The sequence below is a fragment of the Bombus bifarius genome, unplaced genomic scaffold (assembly GCF_011952205.1).
Source record: "Bombus bifarius isolate JDL3187 unplaced genomic scaffold, Bbif_JDL3187 scf7180000008398_frag, whole genome shotgun sequence".
NCBI classification, from domain to species: Eukaryota; Metazoa; Arthropoda; class Insecta; order Hymenoptera; family Apidae; genus Bombus; species Bombus bifarius.
Window position 1 is genome coordinate 9,307 of NW_022884637.1, and position 21,805 is coordinate 31,111.

Below are 21,805 nucleotides of genomic sequence, written 5' to 3' on the forward strand. Positions count from 1 at the left end.
ACGCAGTATCGTCAGTAAAACTTCACTTATTCTGTATCCTTAGAATAGTCAACATATCTATATCGGTCTTTACCCTTATAAGTCGCGTACTTAATGTATTGTTGTAACTAAGTCTTACATAACGTGGTTGGAGTGAATTGTGATTTATGTTTATTCAGTGCGTGTTACATTGTGATTGCTGAATTCATAATAAAGGTTGATTAAAACAAAGTTAATAGTTGTGTTACGACTCAACTATATTTTATTTTCACCAACCAACCCTAAAAATTACGTGACATCTTCGTGTGCAGCTAAAATACAGAGTTTTTTTTTTAACATTAGACTCGGTGTAACTGATATTATTTACCATTCGATTAGATGTCTACTATAGCTACAATTAAACAATTGTAGTTATTCAGTCCGATTGTAATTGTTCGCGAGTTGCGATAATGAGCTTGGGTTCGAGGCGACAGCCAGTCGCTGAACGTAGCCGCGGTCACGGGATGAACGCTTTGCCTAACAAAGGTATGGAGTAATTCTATAGCTCTTCTTAAAAGAAATATTTGTGGCGGCACGCGACAGTAAACATTCCAACGGTTTCTGTCCCGTGGCTCGCCACACGCAGACCCTATTCTTCGAGCAAGATGATTGCCAGATGTCGATGCGTCTCCGGAGTACATGTTCAGCTAGCCTGAGGGCCCGTCATAAATCTTAGAATTTAGTTGACAAAAGTCCTTCAAACAAACAGTCCTTGTCCCAGCTACGGGAAGATAGGAGGGACCTATTTTTCAACGAACGGCGTCTCCCACTAGCAACTTTCCCTCGAGGGCGGCTAGCATCTTTTTCTAACCACCGATATGGAGAGTGACCAATTAGCAGCAACGCCAATTTCCCTTACTTTCTGAACGAAGGCTTTTCTCGACGAATCCGATGATCTCGTGTCCTTAGACACACCCCATTATAGTTTTCCTCTGTAGCATCATCGGGACGGAAAAGCCATTCTCTCTCGCGATCTCATCGACGAAAAGAGTAACCCCTTACGACCAGTGAATATTACGCGTCCGACTTAGATTTTGTGAGCACGTTCATCTATCATCCCGTCGACCGCGGATTCATTATTGAACCTAAGATCATTGTCATTAGTTTCTCGAGTATCTAATTACCACGAAGATTCGTTTGGATTACACATTGTCGTTATGCAATAGTGAAGACATTGACTAGTGCAAATACGATTATTATAGAATTGGACAAGTAACCGTGGTAATTAGATTAGGTTCAGTATACGCCCCTAACTCTAATCATAACCCGACATATATATATGCAACGAGCGCAAATATTCGTGTCTACAACTGTTGTTGGAATAAAGAGTAGATTATAACCTGTTACCTCGGCGTAATAATCCATTCGACTACCTCTATTATCTTCGGCGAAATAGGGGATCGATCAGTTTCGTGGCGTTGATTATATTATCGTAACGGGAATTTACGACTCCTATTGACGCGCTTCCTTGAGATCGCGTCTCTCCGCGAATGGTCAACAAAACAGTAACATTTAAATGTTTCAGTCATGAATAATATTTTGGACATGATATTATTTACATATATTATTGATATGTATTAATAGTCGCACAATTTTTTAATGAATTAAGAAAAAAGACTCAACTTATGACCTATGAACAGAAGTATCAGCCATAATGCAACGATAGACATTATAAGTAAGTCAGTGATTGATATAATAATAATCATGATATCTGTAGAACGCATATCATAAAAATCTAAATGATAGCTAAATTATTCATATCTAATTTTTTCTATTTAAAAACCTTTTATAACGAATGGCCAGAAAGTTTATTTTCTTCTTAATTGTTCACATCTATTCAAAAGTATTCGGGATAATTTATTTAAAAATGATTTTCCAACTAATGGATCCTAACTTCTTGGTTCGATTTAGTCCGATTGTAGAATTTAGAAAAAAATTAATGCAGCAATTTATAAATTACCAGAAAAACACATACGGTCAGATTCTTTCTTTGTAAGGGATGCATACTACTTACTTTACCGCTTCAATGACAGGATGCATACGGACAACTATGGTACAACACACTGATACCTTCTTTGAAACATTGCATAATGTGTTGGATAATTTAAATAATACAGGTACCCGTGATCCGATTTTCACGCGAGTTTGCTCCAACGAAGCAGATAATTTGAAAAAACAATTACACGACATGAAATATAGTTTCTTGTTTCACGGGAAGATTTAATACTGTAATACTGTAAGTATTAATTAAGTGATCTATAAGTAATTGAACTCAATCGTACACTTCTGTGATTAACGTTAGAAGTCAATTGGGAATTCAATCTTAACGCAAAAAATTACAAAGTGTGGTGTGAAATATCGACTGCGTTGCGTGCACGAATCTAAGGGATATAAGAGTTATCCAAAATTTTATTAGATCATTTTTTGTTAAAACTTTTCGTTACAAGTAATTATATGAAGCGAACAATATATGTTTCTTAACTTTTGAATTTCCCGATTCAGTATTAATCTTACACGAGTCTACCCGAAAAAAACGTATATGATTGCGATTTCATATAAACACTGTTATCTTCTTACACTATTTTTAATTTCGTCCAATGTATCTCAGAAAATAAAAAATACACAGTAATCTGCAAGCGATCACAATGTTTCCCAACTTCTGACAATAAGTGTATTTCAAATTTATTTTTATTGCTTAATTCTGGCCCATATATCAGTCTCTCAATAGCTTGAATTATCAAACAGATTTCGGATACGGGGAAAGATAATACATTTAAATTCCCCAGACACCAAACAGGGAAGATAAAGTTCCAGATTCCACCGTTGCTATACCGACGAATAAGAGGAATAATGGGAGCGTAGGCCCATTAATTAATTCAAAAGCACGTGCAACACGTTGAAAACTGAGATATTGCAGTTCTTTACATTCATACCACGGGAGAACCATATAAATGGGATTGTAAGAAGTATGTGTGAGGACCACTTCCCGCAAAACCTCTTCAAAGAACTAGTTCTAACATGATTTAGGTCAAAGTTGTTAAAGTGAACAGATTCGAAACTAACCATTTTCAACAAAACAATAAAAAACTCGACACGTTTGTCATGAAACTATAACATGGAAGTGTGATAAGGAGTCTGTTCCAGAGGCACTATATGTTCGGCAAGATAGTGACATGAGATATATATAGGAAATCCTACAGACTACAATGCAAGAACTCGAAGTATCGATTACGTTGCAGCGAAATGCAACAGTAAAAGAATAGAGTACGGTGTGTGAAGTGTGTTGGGCGATCACACTCCGAACTTATCCCCGATAAACAGATATACATTTGTGAGCCAGAAAACGAAGAACAGGAAGTCAGGCCCTATACAGAAGATACTCGATTCATTTAGAAATCAAGAAGCGCGCTGAAATGACAGAGATGCGGAAGAAGAGTAAAATAAAATCCTTCGCCAACTTCGTAAGCCCGCCAAAGAGCTTCACACGTTTTCACCCCTTTAAGAACAATACTCCTGATCAAAGTAATCCCTTGTCTCGATAGAGCGCACGATGAGTATGGACAACATCGTGAACCTGATGGACAGCATAGACCTCTTCAAGGAATTGTTCCATGTTCATTTGACTATGTTACTTTATCCCATCGTTGATGGAACACGTCAAGTGCTATAGAGCCATAAAGAGGCGTATCAGAAAGGCCCCTGATAGATTCACGAGTTCTCTGGATCCAAAGAATTAAAGATTCCAAAAGCATGTTTCTGCAAGTTAGACGAGTGCTAGGCAACAGAGCTAACTTCGTGATCTTTGTCGTCAGATTTTCTTCAGACAATTCTTATCGTCTTCCACAGTTGAACATCCTCCTAGCTTAGTGCAACAGGGCAGAAGATGCATCGTTACTGGTACCAAGCCGACAAACAAGTTGAGATCATGACGTCTCCACTGCCGCCGGCTCGCCATACTTAATAGTAACGCGATGAGACGCCAAGAATAAACGTGTACGCAACACGTGCTTCTGTTATTCACAATTGTGCGCCGTGACTTCCTTTCGCATTATTAACTGTTCTCTATACAGATCTTTAATTTCCATTGTGCTCGCGTGCTATTTCATTACTTTAAACTTGTTAAACTTTTATCACTCGTTACAATAGCACTTGTCATTTGTATGCAGCGAAGCATTCTTTGTCCGGTCTTCTTTCTATCGCTCGGTATGTTTCGTGAATTCTGCAAGACCACTGGGTACAAATTTTGAATGTGTGCGCCGAAATGTGTGTGATGATTTCTCAGATTCCCAAATTTCATAACGTTGAAAATTCAGACCTTCGTTGAGTTGGGGCCGAAGGAACAAGGTCTGTACCTTCACCCGAGGAAGCAGGGCTAGTAGCCGCTCCGGCTCCGATGTCACAGGGAATTATTTCACATGGGTAGATTCATTAACGATTCGATATATGTTTCTGAATGGGAAAAGGTTATGTGGCTTCCATATCTTCAACGCAATACAAATATAGCTCCAGTAAAGATACACATTCCTTTTCACCTTGATCTTCAATGATCTCTTGAACCTGCGTATTTTCTTAATAGATGGAAGATACGGAAAGTGGTTTTCTTGTTAGGAAAGGCTAAGAGCAAACCAAATCCAGCCAGGTACAGATCAATGAGTTTGCTGTTTGCAGAGTATCCATTAGTAAGTCACTACTATATCAATCGTTCTTTTACCGGAAAATCTCAAGACTACGGATTCTTTAATTAGTGAACACTCTTCTCCAAAAGCGGGGTAAAATGGAAAAGACTCACCCGGATGACTTGATCCACCAGTTGATGCTCCCGCTACGTAGAAGTCGATTCGCCGTTTATCATTGAGATTATATTCAGGGCACTGCTTCGTAAGGATTTTCCTCCATAATTAAATTGACAGCTGCGCATCACGCAGCGGAATCGGAGCTCGCAGTTTCAGGGTTAAAACGCGGTGGCGAAAATTGTTAGGTTCCATACTCGATTTCTGCACTAGCGACTGAATTAACTCGCATACGATGGTCGTAACACTTGTAGTGTTATAATCGGCACTGATCCCACTTCTGATGTCGGAGAAGGGTCAGGAATGAGGTTGTGGGCGTTCGATGAATCTTCATTGGAATCGGCCATCGTCGTGTTATAACGAAGGTACGGTCTGTTAATACGAGTATGGATGCTACCGACTCGACAATCAACCGCGGCGGTTGGACACTCGCGATACTAGTGATGTTGGTCTTAGGTTCAATAACGAATCAGCGGTCAACGGGATGATAGATGTACGTGCTCACAAGAATCTAAGTCGAACTCCTTGCGAAAACGTGGAATATCCACCGAGCGTACAGGCTCTAAGTAACTCGCTAATACGACCTCACTAGAGAATGACTCTCCGTCGCGATGATGCTGCAGAGGAAAGCTACGATGGGGTGTGCCTGAGGACACGAGATCATCGGATTCGTCGAGAAAAGCCTTCGTTCAGAAAGTAAGGGAAATTGGCGTTGCTGCTAATTGGTCAATCTCCATATCAGTGGTTAGAAAAAGATGCTAGCCGCCCTCGAGGGAAAGTTGCTAGTGGGAGACGCCGTTCGTTGAAAAATAGGTCTCTCCTATCTTCCCGTAGCTGGGACAAGGACTGTTTGTTTGAAGGACTTTTGTCAACTAAATTCTAAGATTTATGACGGGCCCTCAGGCTAGCTGAACATGTACTCCGGAGACGCATCGACATCTGGCAATCATCTTGCTCGAAGAATAGGGTCTGCGTGTGGCGAGCCACGGGACAGAAACCGTTGGAATGTTTACTGTCGCGTGCCGCCACAAATATTTCTTTTAAGAAGAGCTATAGAATTACTCCATACCTTTGTTAGGCAAAGCGTTCATCCCGTGACCGCGGCTACGTTCAGCGACTGGCTGTCGCCTCGAACCCAAGCTCATTATCGCAACTCGCGAACAATTACAATCGGATTGAATAACTACAATTGTTTAATTACAGCTATAGTAGACTCTAGATTACAATGTTGCGGGATTATCCAAAATTCCAAAGGCTCCGGTGTTCTTTCATCTCCGACATATATAATCTGTAAGACGCAATGAGAGTGCCATGGACTCTCAGTTGACCTGGTGATGTTAGAATTAGAGAAGAATCATAGAGCCAAAGTACGACTAATCGTCGATCAACTTTGATGGAGATTTATCTGATGCAAATCATTACTTATATAATTTTTTAAAATGAATTCAAAGTAGAGTATGCGCCATCTATTTTCCTCTTCAGGATTAATATTTCAATAAAACCGCAAACATGTATAAACCACGATAAATAATTTGTGATTGCAAATATAATGCACTTTTATATGCTACTAAGAACACCTACACCTGCTTATATGCAGTGTGATGGATCCTCGAGAAAGAAATGGCATTTGTCAGTTATTTGTTACTTGTATCGATATAGAAGTGTAACGACACTAGTGGTTTTGGGCAACTTGTCTGAAAGCTAATTTCTCTACGATTTAGATGATATTGAAATATGTTGCAAGGCTCAACGTTGTGGACAATTTTTTCCTATACATATAACTGGAGATCATTAGTTTACAAGTTATGTACAAAAAATGTACAAACGAAACTTTGGGTCAGCTTTGCTAATAGATTACATTAACTCTTTTGCTCCTAACGTCCTCTCTATCCGACATGTACGATGTGACGCGATAAAATCGTTTGTTCTTTGTAACTGCAAGACAGGTTACATTTAAGACTTTCATATTTATACGGAGGCAGGCACTACCACAGGGTCCTAACATAAGGACTGTGGTAAATCAGGAAGTATTGTAATGTCCCTCCTAGAACCATATTTAGGTAAAGGCCACACCCTTTACGTCGATAATTGGTACGCAAGCCCCGCATTATTTGATATATTACACAAAAATTTTATAAATGCGTGTGGCACTGTAAAAGAGGAGAAAAGGAATACCAGAAATGAAAAATTACAAAAAGGAGAAATGTGCTTTCGGTCGTCAGTAAATATATTAGCCATAAAATGGCACGATAAAAAAGAGATTTTCATAGTTTCAACAATACGTAAAAAAGAATTTGTGGATGTATCAAAACACTACAGTGCACACAAAATTTTACAGAAACCATCTCGTGTACACGACTATAATAAATTGATGGGTGCTGTATACGGGACCGACACGGTCATCAGCACTATAAATTTTACTCGCAAAACAACGAAATGGTACAAAAGAATATTTCTTCCATTGTATTGATATGTATTTATGGAATTAATATTGTTTGTACAAATTGGAAACCAACAAAACAATATCAATTGAGAAATTTCAACTGAAATTAATAGATCAAATTTTAATGAAAGAACAGAAAAAACAACCCAACGCTCTATTACATCCGGAAATAATCACTCATCAAGACTCGACGGAAGACATTTTCCTTCACTTTATGAAGCTACAGGAACAAATAGATCACGAAGATGTGCGAGAAACGATAAAAGACGAGAATCTCGTTATCAATGCCAAGAATGTGATGTTGGCTTGTACGTGTTTGCATGTTTCAAAACATATACAGTGATTAATAATTTAATTCAGTATGATATGTTTTGAAACATGTCGTCAGCGAAGGCCAGGATGGGGATTTCGGTCCGCCGTAGCACCGCGACTGAATTGGAGCCTGCGCCGAAAGCGTACGCACTGCACGTGGACAGTTTATCTCGGAAGAAAAGGGACTTTTCTTTAAAAAAAATATACCCATAACTTCTACATAAAGGATTATTTAATGGGTATGAAGAGTCTGATTAACGATTGAAAATAGTGAATGAATAATATACAGTGATTAATAATTTAATTCAGTATGATTCGGATCTCAATTTGAAAATCATGGTGCCGCTTGCGGGTGTCAAGGTTACTTGTCCGATCTGTGAGAAAAGGGAAGTTCACGTTTTCTTCATGACGCTATCAGACCTGGACGGGCACCTTGATCAACATCACATGGATGCTCACATCCAGCTGGGATGTTTATATTGCGAAAGGAATTTCCCGAAGCTCCATGAGGCAAAGTGCCACATTCCAAATTGTAGTGATACTAGTCAAAGAAAGTAGAGTCTAATTCGATGGTTGCCCCATGAGCTTCGGGACTCGGAGATGGTTATCCACCCACGAACGGCATGCGCACCCTGCAATAAGAAACAAGAAAAGAAGGGGAACGGACCCCCCTCCAAACATAAGAAAATGGACGATAGAGGAGGAAACTCGATAGAAATCGAAAAAAAAACTCCTACGCACATTGCCAGGAGTTATTTAAGGAATGTCCTAAGAAGTTGGCCGACGTTGTTGTTATCAACGATCGTGCATGCCTGGAGCCAGCCAGGCAACCAGCTGAAGCGATTGAAGTGAAGAGGCTCTATGAGGATCTATGGAATTTGGCAGGACCATCCAATCGCCCAATCCCAGGAAATAGAGCCTCTGAGCTGATAATAAGTGAACTGTTTCCGCCGATAACCGCCGAGGATGTGAGCGAGAAACTTAGTAAAATCAGGAAAAAGCCTGCGGCAGGACCAGGTGGATTTCAAAAAGAACATTTAATGATATCTAGCCTGCCCGCAATATTGGCAAAAATATTCAACATTCTATGCTACAGTTCCTATTTTCCGACCGTATGGAAGGAGAAGAGAGTTCACGAGAAGAAGTTCGACGAGCTCGGATCCTACATATTAAGAGCCATCGAGGGGCGATTTGGGGGTCGACGACTACGCATCCCTGAATCCCGACGCAAGGCAGACCACTCTGCCACCCGTCTCATCACTCAAACATCGGCGCTCCCGAGGGAACAGGAGGGTTGCGAATGGAGAGTGGTGGAAAGGAAGAAGCAGAAGAGGAAGAAGAAGGGAAAGACGGTCGCCTTTAGAGAAGAGGCGAAGAAAGGGGCGACTCTGGTCCCACCGGCAAGGATGATAGGCGCGTCGAAACCAATCGCCGCCGCCACAACGAAGAAGGGGCCGACGCTGGCCAAGCTCCCTTGCACACTGCGAACATCCGCGGTGACTCCAACGCTGAATGAGGGAGTAAGGATGCGTACGCCGACGTCCTTGCAACGGCCAGACAGAAGGTTCTGCTTGCGGAGATCGGCCTGGAGTCCGTCGATATGAAAAAGGCGATGACGGGCGCCATCATCATAAGGGTTCCTGGAGACAGGGACAGGGGAAAGGCGTCACTGCTGCCGACGTGCCTGGCCAAGGGGCTAGATCCGACGGCGGTGAGAGTCGCCGCTCTAACGAGGACGGCGGGGCTGAGAGTGATCGGGATAGATATCTTGGTTAAGAAGGAGGAGCTGCAGCAGAGCGGAGGTGAAGTAGGAGAGATCGGCGCCTCCAGAGGCGGCCTCGGGTCAGGTTGGATAAAGTGCCCTGTGGCTGGAGCCCGGAAATTAGCCCAGACAGGAAAAGTTGCCCTGGGTTGGTCCACTGCAAGAGTTATAGCCATTCCGAAGAGGCCTGTGAAGTGCTACAAGTGTTTGGAGTTGGGACACGTACGAGCAACTTGCGTGTTCACTGTGGATCGAGGGCACCTGTGATACAGGTGCGGCGGAAGCGGACATCGTGCTAGAGGCTGTCATGCCTCTGCACCCTGTGCTCGGGGCACCCGCCGACCACAGGATGGGCGGGGCGGCATGCGCTCTCCCGAAAGTCAAGAGGAGAAGACCCACCCGTGAGCCAGCTGCGGAAAGGAACCAAGGGAGCACCGCCAAAGCAGCGCCGGTGGATGGCCGGGAGGGGGCCATGGAGTTGACACAATAATTTCAAGCGCCTCCTCCAAAGTAACCTTGGAAGATCAAGACGGACGCAAGATCATCCAGACCATCCGAGAGAGTTAAATCGCCCTTGCGGTGGTGGCTGAGCCATATCGTGTATCTAACGCCCCCAAGTGAGTCGGGGCCCTAGATGGATCAACAGCCATAACGCCGACGTCAGCGCTGAGTGCCCCCGGCGTCCTGCTTGACCTTGGCAGCGGCTATGTCGCGGCCGAGTGAGCTGGAATAGCAGTGGCGGACGTTTACGTTTCCCCTAACAGCGGCTTGGCCACGTTTGGGGACTTCCTGGACGGAGTTGGCGAATGCATCAGAAGATACCTTCCCCGCCAGGTACTCGTCCTTCAGGATTTCAACGCCCACTCCTCGCAATGGGGAAACGCCAGAACGGACACTCGTGGAAGGATGCTGTCCGATTGGCCTGCAGGTCTGGGGTTCCTACTGGCAAATAGGGGCTCGGCAAGAGGCTTCTGTGGTCGACGTCACGTGGACTACCTCCGAGGTGTACCGAAGAATCTACAACTGGAGAGTGGCCGACGGGGTTGAGACTCTGTCCGACCACCTCTACATACTGATGGAGGTGGCCCTTGAGACTACATCTGCTGCTACACAGGCTTGCAGTATCCGAGGAGTAAACCGTTCCCGCCTCCCACCACGAAGGTGGCGTCTCAAAGAGAGGGACAAGGAGATGCCGTGTAGTCGTCGCGAAGCGTTGACAAGGAGGCGGAAAGCCTCCGAAAAGACGTGAGCGCGGCGTGTGGCGCCTCGATGCCGCGCTCCGTTTCTGGTGGTAGACACAACCGATGTGTATACTGGTGGACCCCCAACATCGCGGAAATGCGAGCGAGCTGCGTTCGGGCCCGCAAAAGACCCTTGAGGGCCCGTCGTCGTAGGCGGATACGCGACGAGGCAGAGATCACCCGCTACTACGAAGCATACAGAGAGACGAGACGCACTCTTCAGCGGGAGATCAAGATCGTGAAAGCTCGGTCCTGGACGGAAATCGTCGAATCGGTCGAATCCGATCCGCGGGGGCGGCCTTATCGATTAGTAACGGAGAAGTTCGACCTTCGCCCCCACTCCCCGCTGACCACGCACATGGATCCGATGTTTCTCGCTAATGTCATGGGTACTTTGTTCCCACGGCAAGACAACGATGCGAGGCAGTCATGTCCATCCTCCTCCTCCAGCGGGACGACGACGACGACGAAGTGGGGCGAAGAGCTACGAGTCACCGAGGAAGAGTTCTTCGAAGCGACAAAGAGGATGGCATTCCGCAACGCGGCACCGGATCCGGATGGAATCCCAGGCTGGGTTCGGGCGGAGTCAATCAACACCTTGGCTCCTCGTCTTCGGCACCTGTTCACCAGATGCACGAGAGAAGGTGTCTACCCCCGGACATAGCGGACGGCGAGATTAGTCCTATTACGGAAAGAAGGTCGTCCGTTGGACTCGCCGTCCGCGTATAGGCCAGTGTGCCTTCTGGACGAGGTGGGCAAGCTATTTGACAGGATAATTGCCACCCGTCTGAAGGCCCATATGTCGGAGCGAGTGCCTGGATGGCACGATAGCCAGTATGGCTTTCGACGCGGTCGCTGGACGGTGGACGCTGTGAAATGAGTGAGGTCCATGGCGGAGGCCATGGTTTCCTGAGAAGGCGTGGCGTTGGCAGTCTTCTTGGACGTCACGAACGCCTTCAACGCCATTCCCTGGGACGGGATAATGGAGGCCTTGGAACACTTTAAGGTGCCGTCGTATCTCGTTCGTGTCATTCTGGCGTATCTGAGCGACAAATAAGTCGCGTACACCGGCAAAAATGGTGAAGAGAGGAGGCCGGTCGAGCGTGGTGTTCCACAGAGTTCAGTGCTGGAACCCATCCTGCGGATCACGACTTGGTCCTTCGATGTCCTATGTCCCCGGGCACAGGCATGGTGTGCTACGCCGACGATACCTTGGTCCTGGCCGGGGGACGTTGGTGGAACGAGGCCGTGAATCTCACCGAGGCCGCCGTGGCATGCGTAATACGCGTCATACAGAGGCTCGGCTTGAGCGCGTCGCCAGCAAAGTCCGAAGCCTTGTGGTTCTTCGATCACCACCGTAGGGGAACCTCACCTCCTGGACTGTTTGTGTATATCAAAGGAAAAGAAGTCCCGGTGAGATATCAGTTGAAATACCTGGCTCTCACTCCCAGCTACTTCAAGCTCCTGGTTCCAAGGGTGACAGCCACAGCCAACCCCCTATACGGCTTACTACCGAACATCGTTGGAGCAGGAGATGGATTTCGCCGACTCTACAAGGGAGTGGTTCGGTCTTGAGTCCTTTACGGGGCCCCTATATGGGTCGAAGTCCTGATGGCGAGTTGTCGCAACTTACTCTTGTTAAGGAGGTTGCATAGGACGACCGCCACCCGCATAGTGAGAGGATATCAAACCATATCCTACGCTTCAGCGGCTGTGTTGGCGGCGTCCCATCCGTTCGAGTTGCAGGCCCTTGCGCTCCGACGGGTGTACGAACACCTGAGGAGCCTGGGCTCGGACGGGTGTACCCCGCCCTCCGCCGGCCAGTCGACCCAAGACGTCCGGGAGGAGGGGAAACTGAGGGCCGGTCGCCAACTGGGAGGCTTGGAGGGACCAAGGCGGGGTTCCGCTGACATTCAGGTCGACGCAGGTTCTCACTGGCCACGGAGCATTCGGCGAGTACCTGCCGGAGGATTCGACGAGAGAGGACTTCCATCCGTCTCCACTGCGAGGAAGAGGATGACACGGCGCAGCACACGCTGGAGTTTTGTCCAGCCTGGGAAGAACCGCGTCGTATCTTGCGGCTCGCCATCGGCGAGAGATTGACCCCCGATGTGGTCGTCGAGGCGATGCTGATGAGGCATCAGGAGCTCATCGCCATCGACTCCTACTGCGAGCAAGTCATGCTCACGAAGGAGCGAACGGAGAGGAAGAGGGAGAAAAAACAGGATCCAGCTAAAGTGTTGCACCGAAGGGATTCGGCACGCCACTGCCCTAGGTCCGTTAAAGGAGCCGTCACGCCGAAGGGGGTCTGCGCCCCCCTCGGACTTGCACGACGGTCAAGGGAACGTGGCGTTAGGGGGTGTGGTCCCCCCTAGCGGTCCAATTCAGACAAGGATGCCTCCCTTAACAGGGAGAAGACGAAGGGGTGCCCCGGTAATATTTCGAAAGAAACCCCGGGACACTTCTGCCAAACGTCAGGATGACCACCTTGGGGTTTCAGTCGATTTGAGTCCGACATTACCCCGTCGCCTGCCGAGAGAAAAAAAATTCACCAAAGGTTTAAGTATTAAGAGGCACAATGAGGTGGTCACTACTCGCGGACAAATAGAGCAAAGATAGCGAAGTATTTGTCGAACCTACATTAAAGGGGGTAATTTGTTTAAATCGGGCCTCCTAGTTAACCCCTTAACCTACAACTATGGACATAGCCCGTAGTACGATGATCGGGCCAAATATAATATATGTAGTATCATGAGCTGCTTAGCGCTGTAGATGTCACTGCTGGGTACGGCCAATTTTCTTCTCATTTTTGTATTGTGGAAGAAAAGTCGGACTCCGGTCGCCGGGATTCGAACCCGGGTTCCGAACGTTCGTAACCTAAGGCGCTAACCACTGCACTGCCGTCGTCCGACACTAGTTAGTGTCCAGTGGTGGTATTTGCTGTCGAGTGCCACCACAGGCCCTTTTTCCACGATACTACATATATAATATGATATATAATAGCTTGTTTACGTTTTCGGCCCAAAATTCTCGAACGTAAATCGTAGGTTAAGGGGTTAAAAACGAGGAACGGATTCTCGTGGTCGACGTCACCATCCGCTACGAGAATAAAGATTACATCCTTAAAGCGGAAAAAGAAAAGATCGACAAATACTTCCCATGCCTAAACCATCTAACGCGGATGTACAAAATCGACGATGGAGAGGTTTTACCCGTGTTTTTGGGCCGTAGAGGGGCAATAACACCGAATACAATGAAAAATTAAAAAATGATGGGGATCACAGATAGTGAAATGAAGACTATTGTGATGAACGTTCTAAGAAGCTCTATAGAGATGTCTAACATATTTTTAGACGGATGATGAGAAAGAAGAAATGTAGCTATTTATTTATTCAATTATTCATTCGACTATTTATTCATTTAATTATTTATATATTTTATCCACTGACATAATTTAATGACTAGTAACTATTTATTTATTTATTGACTACTCGTAAGTATTTGATTATTTACTTATTAATTTTATTTATTGAGTGATGTCTTATTTATTTACTTTATTGGCAAAATCATTTGCAATTTTGAATAACACTAAAAGCTATAAAATTGAGACATGAGAACGCAGAAGGCATAATGTATAATAAAAATAAATATATTGTTAATTTCCAGAAGAGCAGCTGCGATATAACGTTGTTTAAAATCAAAATATGTTAAAGTGGAACTTGTAGTAATCGTATATTCGTGTTTTAAAATTGATATTGCTTGTAAACGTTTTGCACGCAAAGATGTAGCTCGAAGTTATCTGGATATGTATAATAGTATGGTTTTCCGATGTTCTTGGCGCTGTATTATTCGGCGACAACGCATATCGCCGAAGTGCCTAATGAGCCATCGATATCCCAACGGTCCTTCCGCCGAATGTTCTAGAAGAAGGCGTACGTGGCAATGGTTGCGGACGCCTAACAAACGCGCGGATAGTGGGGTTATTGAGGGACGAAGAAAAAAGAAACAGATCCAATCGAAATTTAAATTGTAAGAGCTTCAGTCTTCGAAAGTCACGGCTGGAGTTCAGAACCAGTAATTAGTGTAAACCAAGTGCAATATCGTAAAGTAATTCGAATTAGAAATCAGCTGAAAGTAGAAAAACTGTGTACGTCGTGTTTCTGTGGTTCGTTTACATTTAAGAGTGCCTACGTGACTAAAGGCACGTAGTTGGTAGTTCTTACATAGGTATGAGGGAAACAATAGACAACGTTAGAAGAAGGACGGTTTCGCTATCCAAGGCGAATCGAAAAGTGTGCGTGTTGCGAGAATCAGAGCTAATTGAGTCGTCGAAGAGTAGAGTCGTTAGAGGTTTCGAGTCGTCGAAGAGTAGAGTCGTGAGAATTGATAGAGTTGTTAGAGAGAGAGTGTGTGTGTGTTAGATTCGTTGTGACGAGAGTGGTCAAATAACTGTAAAGTTATTTGATATAGATACGAGTATTGCATTTAGTTTCCGTTAAATAAATATCGTTCTCTGTCCAATTTATATTTGTATATTCAATTTAATATTAATAAATTGTAAGTAATCGGGAAAAATTTTCTATCCTTATTTTCCGATATTACACAAGTGTTTAAAAATAAATTCTCTTTTTATTTTTTTATATTTTATCTTCCTTTTCATCTGAGATTTCCTTTTTTTATTTTACGTGACAAGCGCATAGTTCTAGAAACGTCGATTCGTCTTCGGTCCGTTATTTCATCTACACAAAGAAGGTGACATACGTGAGTGTCACGTAAACTTGAGGATTGGATGATAAAATGAAATAGCTGAGTCGTAACACAACTATTAATTTTGTTTTAATTAAACTTTATTATGAATTCAGCAATCACAATGCAATACACACTGAATTAACACACATAAATCACGATTCACTCCAACCACGTTATGTGAAACCTAGTTACACTGATACGTTAAGTACGCGACTGTTATTAGGGTAGAGACCGGTAAAGATATATTGACTATTCTAAGGATACAGAATAAATGTGGGTGGGTGTGTCTAAGGACACGGGACTATCGGATTTGTTAATGACAATTTTGGTTAGGGAAGTGAGGGTAGTAGACACCGTCTCCGATTGGTTAATAAGACGGTTGGTGGGCCAGGAAGTTTCTTTGCCACCCTCGTGCGAAAGTTGTTAACGGAACATACCAGACGTAAGGAAAACTAACTTTCCGTGTTAACCCGTAGTATACAATAAACATAAAAGGAAACCTAAGACGAGAGATACTCGCTTGGTCTGAAGGACCTTAACTATGAAAATTCCAAGACCTGTGATATGTATTTAGGACTATTGAGGGTACATGCCAAGGGTGTGCAGACATCTGGGCGCCATCCTGCCCGCGGTGTGTGGCCTGATCTCTGATGTGAATTGACGTTGCATGAGCATAGGCGCGAACGGTGGCGTGACCCGAGCGCAGTGGGGGTCGTCTCCCATAGAAGACAAAGAAAAAATCGAAGGGCATCAGTATCATTTGAGGATTCAAAAGGAATGCATCGAGAAGTTCAGACGAGTAAAATTAAAGTCGCTTAGTCTAACGAATGTATCAAGAAATATTATAAAGGCGGGTCGAATTATTAACAAATTAATTGTATAATCGTTAAATAATTTGTGGCGTGTTCATAATGTTATTTTTAAATATTGTCAAATATACAAGTTTATGTTAACCCTGTTAATTCAATGTTAAACTCATTCTAACCACCTCTGTTATCTTAATCGAAACAGGGGAACGATTAATTCGCGGCGTTGATTGTCCGAATCGTAGCGAGAATTTACGCCTCTCGCTGACGCGTTTTCCTCGCGACTGCGTCTCTCCGCAAACGGTCGTAACAATTATTTCGATATACATAGTCATACGTTGTTTCGAACCAAACAGTACTTCGTTATTTTAAAACATGTAGTGCTGTGTTATTAGAAAATGCATTATACTACATGGTAGTAAAATAGATACGAATAATATTATATCCTACAGACACACGTGATCGAATGATTTCTATAGGAACACGTGTTAGATAAAAACCTCTAAGGTTAAAAAATTAACTCGACGTTTTTGTTAATTGAATGTTTGTAGAAACTTAACAGAAACTTTGAATAAATCCATCGAGCGTTACATAAAACAAGATACACGTGTAGATGTTTATGTGTAGAAAATAGTTGGTACGTGAGGTTTAAAGGACGAGACTGCTCGTTGTTGAAACCGTCGAATATACAGTTGGTAACTGGTGGTACAAGCGTCGAGGGGGTGATCCTACGCGAAAAAAGAAGTTGAAAATATACAATAAAAATTTTTCGTTTGAGACTTTATTTTCGAGAAAATCGACTTTGAATTTTCGCTCGGTACGCGTGCACTTTATCACGTCTCGTTATAACGAACCTCACAGTAGATTTTTAAAAAAATTAAGAAAAAAATTTTTATTGTATATTTTCGACTTCTTTCTTCGCGTAGAATCACCCCCTTTCCGTTTGTACCACCAGTTACCAACCACCCTGTATTTAAAATGATAAATTAATGTACAGCCTGTATACGTGAGTCGTTAGTACAAAGTATAAATTGCAAAATGAAATCGCGGATTAATACTCGTTAATGCTCAAGATACTGTAGATACTGTTAGATACTGTTTCGCGCGACTAACTGATAACTGATTGATAACTGGTTGCTAACTGATAGATCGGAATGTATTGCCCTGCTCGCGATCGAGTCTGTAGTTTCCACCAATCGCGGGGAGGCGCAATCGCGAGGAGAGACGTCAACGGGAGTCGTAAATTCCCGTTAAGATTATAGCAATCGACACCACGAATTGATCGATCCCCTGATTTCCGTTGCGATAATAGGGGTGATTCAGTTTGTATAACACTGTGATTCACAGAATTATAAGTTATATATTTCCAACACTTAGATTACACTGTTGAGTAGATATAAATAGATAACAACTTATCGCACGAAGATAAGATAGATATGCACGCTAGAGCAGGGCTCCTATAATTGAATTTAATGTACTAGTGGACGTAGCACTACAATATATTTAGTAGAGGAGATGGATGTTCGACAATACCGAGAACCGACTTAGATAGTTTCCGTGAATTACGCTCCTCTAGCATTGTGTTTAGACTTAAACGTTAGGCGTTAGATTAAGACTGATTTGCCGCTCTTACGCTAATACGGAAGAAAGTTCGGTGTGGGTGTGCCCCTTTGCCTGAAGAACGCGGATTCGTTGTTCACACTTTTCGGTAGGAAAAGTGAGAGTAACGATCCGCGGTGTCGATTGGTCATGACCTACACTAATGCTTGATGGGATGAGTAGGAAGCCTCCTACCATCGTGGTTGGCAGATGACCTTGTTCATGGGAAAAACCAGCTTGTTTTGTTAGATAGCTATTCGGTTTTTCCTAATAGGTGCGTACCCGCTTTCTCCGTGTTTTTAAGTGCGCCTAATAAACCCAAGGACCGCTCTAAAAACCGGATGTGTTTCGAAAATATTTTTAGGCTTAAGAAATTCTTCAGCACAAATGGATTGACTGAAGACACATGTTGACACAATACAGGGAAGTGAAAGTTATGGTGGGTCCTTAGGTTTATTGAGGGTCGGAATGACGCAGGCCGTTGGCTGTCCGATCGCGAGGGCTGGCGTGCAGATGTCTCAGGCGATGTAACATCCTCCCTCCGTTGAGAGGGCACCGATCAAATTCTGGCTGTGGAGTCAGGTGCGTCGTTGGTGAATTCCTTCGCTCCGTGTGGAAGTTCGTCTGGATCTGGTTGAATGGGTAAGGGGACCAGTCTTTTGACACCACGGTCCAGGATGCTTGTTGCCGTCTGCACGATAGCGGTCCGGATGATTCCATCGACTCCTGGATGGACCTTGATTACGCGGCCCAAACGCCATTGCATAGATGGCATGTTATCCTCCCTGAGGATTACTACGGTGCCTTCACGAATGTTATGTTTGCCCTTATCATGTTCCCGTAGACTTGTTAGTGTATCACCGATTAGAAAATGACCGGGAGTGAGGACAGGAGGATCTTTCGGATCGGATGATATGGGAGTCAGTGGGCGTGGGTTAAGAATGGCTTCAATTTCAATCACAAGGGTGTTGAGGTGCTCAAAGGTCAAGAGCTCCGTGCCGACGACGCGGATGAGATGGCGTTTGAAAGCTTTCACCGCGGCTTCTCATAAACCGCCAAAATGTGGGTTCGGAGGATTGAAACGCCATTGTATCTGTCGGTCGGCGAGAAAATTCTGTACCCTCTCCTGGTGGTCGTCGGACTGCAATAGGGTCCGGAGTTCTTGCAGCTCGCGGTTAGCCCCGACGAAATTGGTGCCATTGTCGGTAAGGATGGGTGCGCAGTATCCTCGCCGCGAGATGCCTCGCCTTTGTTGCCAGACAAACGAATATGACAGTGTATGTTTTGATTTTACGTCGGTTGCGATCCCTCCTCTCCTTGATATAGAATGGGCCGCAGTAGTCGATTCCGACGTTCGTGAACGGACGCGATTCGGTAATACGCGCCTCTGGTAAATCACCCATCAAGTATTCCACTGGTGGAGGGTTAGCTCTGCAGCAGCGGACGCACCTTCTGAGAGTGCGCCGCACTTGGCTACGGCCGTCGATCGGCCAATAGCGCAGTCTCACCGCGTATAGCGTAGCTTGTATCCCTGTGTGATGGTTGTTCCGGTGTTCTTGCTCTATAAGGTGCTCTGTTACAGTGAATTTCGGCAAAATAAATGGATGTTTTTGGTTGAAGGGTATAGCGGAGTTGGTTAGTCGTCCTCCGACTCGTAGTATCCCCTCTTCGTCGAGGAAGGGATTTAATGGCTGTAGTTTTCCTCCAACGTCCTTGCTTCGATTTTTCTGGAGTGTCCGAATTTCTGTTGCGAAATGACTGGATTGTATTATCTTCATTAATCTGTTGTGCGCCGCAGGTAATTCGTCTGTTGTGAGATGGGCAGATCGGTGTTGGTTATGTCTCCATCGAAGACACCAAGCGACGATTCTTATTAGTCTTGTCCAGGACGAATATCGGTGCAGGAGTGTGTTGTCGTTGATATTCGTTGTTAGACAGATCGTCCTTTTTTGTTCCAGGATGTTGACCAACGGTGTCGGGCTCCAGATCGGCCAATGGTTTTCGCTCTGCAGGAGCCAACTTGGCCCGTTTTTCCAAATAGACGGACATAGGAATTCCTTGGGCGTCTGACCTCGGGAGATGAGATCCGCTGGGTTATCATCGGTAGGCACATAACGCCAGTCGGTGATGTTGGTCTTGGTCTGTATCTCGGCCACTCGATTCGCCACAAATGTTTTTAAGGTGTGCGGCGAAGACCTGATCCAATGGAGCACGATGGTGGAATCAGTCCAGTATACGATCCGCGATATCTTGGTCGTCAGGGCCTGTTGTATTGACGAAATCAGGGAGGTCAGAATAAGTGCCCCGCTTAATTCGAGACGTGGTATGGTGAGCGATTTGAGCGGCGCTACCTTCGATCGCGCCGTGAGGAGTCGAGTCCAAATATTGTTTTTTTGGTCCGTCGTTCGCATGTATACGCACGCTCCATATGCCCTTTCGCTAGCGTCACAGAATCCGTGTAGTTCAATTTTCGTTACGGATTCTATGATGGGCTTCCGTGGGAATCTTACAGCATTTAGCAACGGCAATTGTGTGTGGTAGCTGATCCATTCTGTATGTAAGTCTGTTGGAAGAGATTCGTCCCAATCTACATTCAATGTCCAGACTTGTTGCAAAAGCATTTTTGCTCGGACGATTACCGGAGCGAACAATCCCAGTGGATCATAAATTTGTGCGATGACCGGACTGATTGATCGTTTTGTGACTCTGGAAGTGTCGCTGATCGTCTTGACAGAATATAGAATGGAATCGTCTGCTGAATCTCAAAAGACGCCGAGTGTTTTTAATGTTGAGGACTCTGCGAGATGTAATGTCTTGTTGATGTCTTCCTCAGGTAATCCTCGTTACAGATCCCGGTCGTTTGATGTCCATTTGCGGATATTTAGGCCGGCTAGCTTGAGTAGTTTCGTTAGTGTTAAGGAAATTCGAGGATTTGGGAATACAAATTATTGACTACATTTCACACACTACAGTTATACATCTATATTACACTCTGAAGAACGTCTTGCACGCACGCTTGTCGCCAACCGACTATCCTAGATTCTTCTAACATCTGGCAACAGTCTTTTGTCTCCACTAAGACCTTGACGCCCTCTAACCCTTACACACATACTCTCATGTACAGTGTAAATGTATCACTTCCCTAACACGCCTCCTTACATTTATACTGTACACTTAATTTTATTTACATACTTGTCGAATTAACAAAATATTTAACATTTATCGCTTTATTTACATTTCTCTTATTTTACATTCATCCATGACCTAAGCCTTTCAAATTTCTCTCTACACAGTGCCTTCGTAAAAATATCCGCAGTGTTTTCTTCTGTACTTACTTTTATTATGTTTATCTTATTTTCCTTTACGTACTCGTGAACGTAGTGGTAATGAACTTCAATGTGTTTAGAATTTTTTGTAAAAGTTCCGTATTTAGCTATACTCATTACTCCAGAGATATCCTCATAGATTTTTACAGGGTTATCGTCTACATTTACATCGAAGATTTTCATTAGTTCTCTGATAGTCATTACTTCGCTCACCGCTTCCGATAGAGCTACATACTCTGCATACGTCGAGGCTTTTGTCACACACCTTTGTTTTTTAGACTTCCATCCAATTACATTTCCATACAATCTAATTACATACCCAGAAGTCGATTTCCTATCTATATGATCTCCTGCCCAATCAGCGTCCACATAACAATCTATCGTTTCGCACTTTTCATTTCTTTTATAATGTAGCCCTAAATCTCTAGTCCGGTACAAATATTTCAATATTCGCAAGGCATATTTAAAATGTGTCTCGTTACAACAATCTTGAAATCTACTCAGATAATTCACACTATAACTTATATCGGGTCTGGTATTTACACTAATATACAGCAATGCGCCAATTAAATTCTTGTATCCAATGTCCTCTCTATTTATCTCAGCTTTTTCAATTTTTAAGTTGGTCTGCATAGGTGTACAGTACAATTTGCTATTATGTAATTTATATTTGTTTGCTAATGATTCTATGTATTTCTTTTGACTTAATCTCATTTCATTTTATAAATAATCATACTCTATATTTATTCCAAGATATTC

General features: G+C 44.0%; 2 protein-coding genes across 2 annotated transcripts; one reads left to right on the top strand and one right to left on the bottom strand.

Moving 5' to 3' along the window:
• The first annotated feature begins 9,175 nt into the window (after nucleotides 1-9,175).
• On the top strand, nucleotides 9,176-9,592 carry LOC117212839. Its single transcript, XM_033457896.1, has one exon. The coding sequence runs from the start codon at nucleotides 9,176-9,178 to the stop codon at nucleotides 9,590-9,592; it is 417 nt and encodes a 138-aa protein (XP_033313787.1).
• Nucleotides 9,593-18,279: 8,687 nt separating this feature from the next.
• On the bottom strand, nucleotides 18,280-20,341 carry LOC117212840. Its single transcript, XM_033457897.1, has 2 exons — nucleotides 19,102-20,341; nucleotides 18,280-18,665 (listed from the first exon to the last, which is right to left on the bottom strand). The coding sequence occupies exons 1-2, from the start codon at nucleotides 20,339-20,341 to the stop codon at nucleotides 18,280-18,282; spliced, it is 1,626 nt and encodes a 541-aa protein (XP_033313788.1).
• Between the last annotated feature and the right edge of the window lie 1,464 nt (nucleotides 20,342-21,805).

Coding starts and splice junctions, on each gene's coding strand:
- LOC117212839 (XM_033457896.1), top strand. CDS start 9,176: ATGACGGGCGCCATCATCATAAGGGTTCCTGGAGACAGGGACAGGGGA.
- LOC117212840 (XM_033457897.1), bottom strand. CDS start 20,341: ATGCTTTTGCAACAAGTCTGGACATTGAATGTAGATTGGGACGAATCT. Junction 18,666..19,101: donor GGGTGATTTACCAGAGGCGC/GTATTACCGAAT, acceptor TTGAAATTGAAG/CCATTCTTAACCCACGCCCA.